This window comes from Tarenaya hassleriana, unplaced genomic scaffold (genome assembly GCF_000463585.1).
Source record: "Tarenaya hassleriana unplaced genomic scaffold, ASM46358v1 Cleome18, whole genome shotgun sequence".
Lineage (NCBI taxonomy): Eukaryota > Viridiplantae > Streptophyta > Magnoliopsida > Brassicales > Cleomaceae > Tarenaya > Tarenaya hassleriana.
Window position 1 is genome coordinate 1,323,231 of NW_010965216.1, and position 6,536 is coordinate 1,329,766.

At 39.6% G+C, this 6,536-nt stretch overlaps 3 protein-coding genes across 4 annotated transcripts in view; 2 read left to right on the forward strand and 1 right to left on the reverse strand.

Moving 5' to 3' along the window:
- The first annotated feature begins 442 nt into the window (after positions 1–442).
- Positions 443–2,081, forward strand: LOC104810429 (ribonuclease 3-like protein 3). Its single transcript, XM_010536725.1, has 3 exons — positions 443–932; positions 1,268–1,411; positions 1,756–2,081. Exons 1-3 carry the CDS (start codon positions 543–545, stop codon positions 2,038–2,040), a joined length of 819 nt encoding a protein of 272 aa, XP_010535027.1. The 5' UTR covers positions 443–542; the 3' UTR covers positions 2,041–2,081.
- Positions 2,082–2,627: 546 nt separating this feature from the next.
- Positions 2,628–5,194, forward strand: LOC104810430 (probable plastid-lipid-associated protein 12, chloroplastic). Its single transcript, XM_010536727.1, has 11 exons — positions 2,628–2,982; positions 3,061–3,114; positions 3,211–3,285; positions 3,497–3,616; positions 3,737–3,928; positions 4,019–4,102; positions 4,187–4,279; positions 4,358–4,411; positions 4,498–4,577; positions 4,768–4,875; positions 5,014–5,194. Exons 1-11 carry the CDS (start codon positions 2,752–2,754, stop codon positions 5,084–5,086), a joined length of 1,164 nt encoding a protein of 387 aa, XP_010535029.1. The 5' UTR covers positions 2,628–2,751; the 3' UTR covers positions 5,087–5,194.
- Positions 5,195–5,268: 74 nt separating this feature from the next.
- The window catches only part of LOC104810431, a 2,285-nt gene continuing 1,017 nt past the window's right edge, over positions 5,269–6,536 (reverse strand). For both annotated transcript variants that reach the window (XM_010536729.2, XM_010536728.1), the window contains exon 3: positions 5,269–6,536. In XM_010536729.2, the coding sequence (XP_010535031.1) occupies positions 5,373–6,536 (1,164 nt within the window). In that variant the 3' untranslated portion in view covers positions 5,269–5,372.

Below are 6,536 nucleotides of genomic sequence, written 5' to 3' on the forward strand. Positions count from 1 at the left end.
ACACACACATATATATATATATATATATATATATATATATATATATATATATATATTTCGTGTTGTTTTCCTCTGGTTCGTAGAGTATATTATGATGGAAATAGTTGTAGTTATTATATGTAAGAATACAAATCTAAATCAATTAAGATTCTATATTGTCTCTATTAGTCTCATCCTTTTTCCACCAAAACAAAATATTAAAGCTATGAGGAAAAAAATTGAATTCAAATGTAACTATATTTACCAATAATAATAATAACGATTATTTTTTAAAATAAAAGATAAATTTTGCATCTAACAGATCGGATTCTTATTTAATCTTTTTTTATCATATATAGATTTGAAGTTGAATATTAAAGTATATGCATGATCATGCGGAATAAATTATAGAAATAATAAAAGAAAAACGAATTCACAAAAAATAAAAAAGGAAATAAGAAAATCTGAAGGAGAAAAAGGAAAACCCACGAGGACTTGACTTATATAAGAAACCCTCCTTCCGTTTTCAGGAACAGAGCTCTGCTTCCACCAAAACCCTCACCATGGAACCGAGTCACACAGACAGCTCCACCACCGAGAACGGGTCAGGCCCCGAGTCATCGCAACCCGGTCCTCATGACCCGCCTTTGGGCATCGAGTTCGTGGAGGAGATTCTGCGTTACGAGTTCAAAGACAAGCGTTTGCTGGAAGAAGCGTTCACGCACGCGTCTTACGGCGATAGCGTTTCGTACGAGCGTTTGGAACATGTCGGCGATTCGGTTTTGAATTTGGTAATAACGAGAGAGTTCTTCTTCCTATACCCGGAATCGCCACCGGGTTTATTGACTCGGCTCCGAGCCGCAAACGTTGACACGGAGAAGTTGGCCCGCGTCGCCGTAAAACACGGTTTGCATCGCTGTCTTCGTCACAAGAAGCCGTTACTTGAGGACCAAGTAAGTTGTTGTAAAGGAAAAAAAAACCCTAAACTTGGAATTTGCTGATCTGATGGTTAGGTAATTCTTTTTCATCATTAGATTATGGTTAAGTAACTATTTTGATTACCATTTATTATTATTATTTTATTATTATTATTATTATTGCGATGCACGACATGTGTATTAGTCGAATGACGTGTGTTTATACGTAATAAGGTTTACATATTTCGATATACATTATCGCATATATTAGATAGAAAAATCTGTGTATTTATACGTATATTAACGATCCGTATATAACAAATGATGGCATGTAAAATTAATATATACATTATATTATATTATATTAACAGATCAAGGAATTTTCGATCGCTATCGAAGAACACCCGCTGCATTCGCACGGACTGATAAGGGTCCCAAAAGTTCTGGCCGACATTGTAGAATCCACCATTGGAGCTCTTTTCATCGACTGCAATTCCATCGATACAGTTTGGGAGGTACATATATATACTCACTATATACTCTTTTCAATAATCTCTCTCTCTATATATATACTCTATTCGGGAATAGATCAATCTTTTGTGCTCATACTTTACCGTTGAGGATTAATCTAAATTTATAAGGGTTAAAAGTTTCGATTCATATATTTGTACGTCATTCAGGATATTTCGTAGTTTATAAAAAAAATGAGTCCGATAGCGGATTGGATCGCGAACTCTAACTTGTTTTATACGAAGAAATAAGAATATATACGAGTCATAATATATATATATATATATATATATATTGTGGGGTTATATAATATATATATATATATATATATATATATGTATGTATGTAGGTGTTTAAGCCATTGTTGGAGCCGATAATATACGTAGAGAGATTGGGGAACCATCCGAACACGGAGTTGCACGAGAAGTGTCAGAAGAGCAGTCTGAAGCTGAGGTTCCAAGACATGTGGGAAGAGAACAGAGAGTTCATCGTCTTCATCGACGGCCGTTTGGTCGGAAGAGGCACTCATCCTCTCAAGAAGGAGAGCGCTCGCAATCTCGCCGCCAAAAATGCCCTCGACCATTTTCCCCTTTTTTTCCACGATCATTTATTACTCGATGACAACCGTTTTTGACTCTAGAATATATATATATATATTTGTATCTTTTGCCTTTATGTCAATATTTTATGGAATATATAAGTGGGTTCACGATATTAAATTAAATGAATTACTATCATTTTTTTTCCTCCGAAAAACTATTTCATCTGCATTTCCATCTTCGTCTCTTCAGTCGTCTTTTTTTTTTTGATAACGGAGGACCCTAGCTGCTAGACTTCGGGCGCACTGACTAGGTAAACCTCCGGCCCGAGAGGACAACCTTTGTATATGGATCATATAAACCCAGAAATTACCTCGATCATATAAACCCAGAAATTACATTCCTTCCTACCAGTCAGGAATCGAACACAATCTCCCGGTAGAACCTCACGGTAGAGTTACCTCCTACCCCATTACATGTACATGAAACAGATTTTAAAGACTAATAATTACGATATTAATGGTAATTTTTATCAAAACGAGTAATAATAATATTTGAAGATTTGAACAATGCGCCTGGGCTTTTGAAAATCATAACTAAAACCCCATTTTCCGTTTTCTATTTATTTAATTTTTTTTCTTTGAAACAGAGAATTGAATCTTCCAAGATATTATTACAAATTCTCAGGCTCTGTACGCCACACATGGAAATTCCACAACACTTGGATCATTCAAAAACACCATGAAAACACACACCGAGCTTCCCAGACAGGAACAGCTCCACCTCCCGAATTTCGCACTTGAACAATGGCGTTGCCGTATCTATGTCCATGCCCATCTTCGTCACCGAGATTTTGTCTCCTAAACACAAACCAGACACCCAATTCGCCCAAGTTACGTCGTGTTAATTGTTCGTCTTCCTCGATTACCACCGACCAAACACAACAAATATCGTTCAGTGACGCCGAGTTGAAGCTCATCGACGCCTTAATTGGGATTCAGGGCCGCGGCCGATCTGCCTCTCCTCAACAGCTCAGTGTATGAACTTCAATCTTTTTGCCGTTGTGGGTTCTGGGTCTGTTTCTCAATTTGATTGAATCATTTATCCAATGTTAGGATGTGGAGTCTGCTGTGAAGGTCCTTGAAGGTTTAGAGGGCCTCAAGAATCCTGTATGAATGTTTTCTTGTGAAACCCTTAAAATCTTTCTATCAACCTTAATCTTGCTTTGTTTGAGCTTATAGTTTCGAAACATGGACATGTTACAGACAGATTCTGGTCTGGTCGAAGGTCGTTGGCGGCTAACGTTCACCACGAGACCTGGAACTGCATCCCCAATCCAGGTGGGTTACTTGTTCACATAACTGAACTATACTAAGCATATGAAGTTGCTTCTTTGAATCATCTATCTAACCTTTAATCTTTCCTCAAATGATATTGGAAAGAACAGTATCAATGTTTGGGAATGAAATTCCAGGCTTCTTCACTGACCCAGATGAAGTAGACTGGTTAGGTGACTTTCCTTTGTGACTTGCGGTTTGGTCTTTTTCGCAGAGAACCTTTGTCGGGGTGGATGTGTTTACAGTGTTTCAAGACATATACCTAAGAACAAACGATCCCCGAGTGTCAAACATTGTGAAATTCTCCGACATTGTAGGAGAGCTTAAAGTCGAGGTATTGCCCATCCATTTTCTTGACCTGGTGTTTCCAGTTCCATCACTAGCAGCTTTGTCTTGGAAACAGCTCTCACAGTCCATAAAAGACTGAGAAGAACTCATGCTCCTGTTAAAACAGGCAGTCGCATCCATTAAAGACGGCAAAAGGATCCTATTCCGGTTTGACAGAGCGGCTTTTTCTTTCAAGTTCCTTCCCTTTAAAGTTCCATATCCAGTTCCTTTCAGACTTCTTGGCGATGAAGCAAAGGGTTGGTTAGACACGACATACTTATCACCCTCTGGAAACCTTCGCATCTCAAGGGGAAACAAGGTAACAGGTTTCTGGATTTTATGCTAAAACATTATCCTTCTTGTTCATCTTAAGTTTCTTAAAAGGGCGGGGGATATTTCTGTAGCACAGGGAACCACATTTGTGCTACAAAAGGTGATCTTGCCCAGGCAGAAGCTGTTGGCTGCCATTGCTGAAGGAAACGGGGTAACAGAGGTAAAGCTTCAGCAAATTTTGAACAGAAAGCTTGCTCCTTTTTTGTGGTAATATAAAATCGGTGAACCATAAAGGAAATTGCAGGCTATCAATGAATTCCTTTCTTTGAATTCTGATTCTGAAAACAATGACTATGAGCTTCTAGAGGGAGACTGGGAAATGATCTGGAGTTCACAGGTGATTCCAACATTACCCTTTTGGTTATATTTCTTGGCTCTGCTTTTTGGATAATATTTTTCGACATTTATACTGCAGGTGGAAACAGACAGTTGGATAGAGAACGCGGCCAATGGTCTAATGGGCAAGCAGGTAACTAATAGTATATGCCGTGGTAGAATGGCTGCTTCGGTCATTTCACTGATTTGAGCCTTTTATCACGCATTGGTTTTGATCAGATTGTCAAGAAGGATGGACGGATGAAATTTGAGGTTAATATTGTGCCCGCGTTCAGATTCTCCATGAGTGGCAAGTTCATGTAAGTTCCTAACCAAATCTACCGACATATAACGTAGAAAAAGAAAAGAAAGATGGTTTCGCTCCCTAGGAAACAGTCTTCATCTGCTGTGGTGACAAAACTAGTTTCAAAATCATAATTTGAAACAGAATAGGATAAGCTATTGACGAGTAAAGTGCACAGTAAGATGCAAGTATCCATTGAACTGCAGGAAATCAGGAAGCAGCAGGTATGATCTGAAGATGGATGATGGAGCAATCATAGGTGGGCCATTTGGATATCCGGTCGAGATGGAAAAAACCATCAATCTTCACATTATGTAAGCTCTCTCACCCCTCAACACCCTACATGTGACAATATCTTCACCTTTTACATAACTCTGAGGTTGATTCCTACAAGTTGGTTGGTTAGATGGCCGGGTTTCTACCCGACTAATTTCATGAATGTTGATGGTTAGGTACACGGACGAGAAGATGAGAATAAGCAGGGGATACGAAAACATTCTCTTTGTGCACCTTCGGACCGCTTAGATGAACTGAAACTAAACTCCTTATGAAGAATGTAGCTTTGGGGAAGAACAAAGAAAGCTTTTGTGACTAAGATTGCATGATGCATCAATATGAGCACTAATTATAATCCACAATCAAATAATATATATATATATATATATATGTCCTTTCATTGTTCCTCATCAATGTAGATGATATCTAGATTATGGTCATATGCCTCTGCATCATGTCAAGCGAGCATTTGTTCGACGAAATAACAACAAAGGATCATGACAATTATGCAATGAAACCCGCAAAATGGATCAACTCATAGAGTAAGGTCATGCACAAAGAATGTTTTCCCACGGTATGTGAAGGACCTTTCTTGCGCTCCAAGGCACCATATATGACCTTGCAGCTCTATCTCCTCTTTCCTTCCTGCCGTTTTCCACACAAACTCAAAGATCCCTAGAGCTCTGTCCAGTTGCCTCACCCCTCTCTGCAACATTTTTTCCTCTGCCGAAGTCAAAATCCTCCCAACGCTCAAACACAGCTCTTTCTCCTTCGTACCGTCACTATTTGCCTCGTATAACGCTCCACAGAGATCAATCTCGATGCCATGAACGCGGCCGTAGAGGTAATACAGGAGCAGAATGAACAGACATCGAGAAGAATGACCCAGTGTCTTTGTAAGCTTTTTCGGCACAAGGATCTCTTGATGTCTAATCTCTCTGTATCCAATCCTCTTATCCATAAACAGGTCTCTGATCTGGACGAGCCCTTCTTTCATCGATACAAGCTTGCCCAGGTAGTAAAGCGTGGTTTTCTCATGTTCCAGATACCTTTTCAGATCACTGACCATCTCAAGAACATCTTCCCATTTTGGAGGAGCGTTGGCCATTGCGGTTTTCGCTGGCACGGGCCGCATCCATGTAGTGGAGTTATCGGCCTCGTACGAAATTGCTGATTGAGACAAGAATTTGAGACAAGATGATATCACTTGATGACCCAGTTTGGTGTCTTTGCTCGGGCGATGGTCATTCAGCCAATCAATCTCTTCTTTTAGACCATCCATTACCTCCTCAAGAGCACCTTTCCATATACGATACTGAGTGACCTGTGAACATATCGTACACCTCACCAGCTTCCGCTGTTGAGCTGATATATTAAGAAAGTTGCTAACTTTGGTCAGTGTATCCACAACCAAAGGCTCTCTTTCGCTTTGAATCCCGAAAAGTGGGAATTTGAAGCATTTTTCCTTGAGCTTTTGCTGGATTGAAGGAGACCCGATAAAGATTCTGGCCAAGGACTTGAATTTGTGCATTTTCTGCTTGATACGATCATCATTGACGATCAAATCATCACCGCTGATGTCCTCCAACCTCCCATCCCCAACATCAACATCTTTCAATGCACAACTCAGTTTCTTTAGAATCGGGAGCTTCTTTTCGTACCACTCGCAAGGCAACGTATCTTCGTACAACTCATCGGA

Excerpts from the sequence above, each read along its gene's own strand:
- LOC104810429 (XM_010536725.1), top strand. The coding sequence starts at position 543 with ATGGAACCGAGTCACACAGACAGCTCCACCACCGAGAACGGGTCAGGC. Across the intron at positions 933-1,267 it reads AGCCGTTACTTGAGGACCAA|ATCAAGGAATTTTCGATCGC; the intron begins GTAAGTTGTTGT and ends TTATATTAACAG. Across the intron at positions 1,412-1,755 it reads CCATCGATACAGTTTGGGAG|GTGTTTAAGCCATTGTTGGA; the intron begins GTACATATATAT and ends GTATGTATGTAG.
- LOC104810430 (XM_010536727.1), top strand. The coding sequence starts at position 2,752 with ATGGCGTTGCCGTATCTATGTCCATGCCCATCTTCGTCACCGAGATTT. Across the intron at positions 4,280-4,357 it reads AAATGATCTGGAGTTCACAG|GTGGAAACAGACAGTTGGAT; the intron begins GTGATTCCAACA and ends TTTATACTGCAG. Across the intron at positions 4,412-4,497 it reads ATGGTCTAATGGGCAAGCAG|ATTGTCAAGAAGGATGGACG; the intron begins GTAACTAATAGT and ends GGTTTTGATCAG.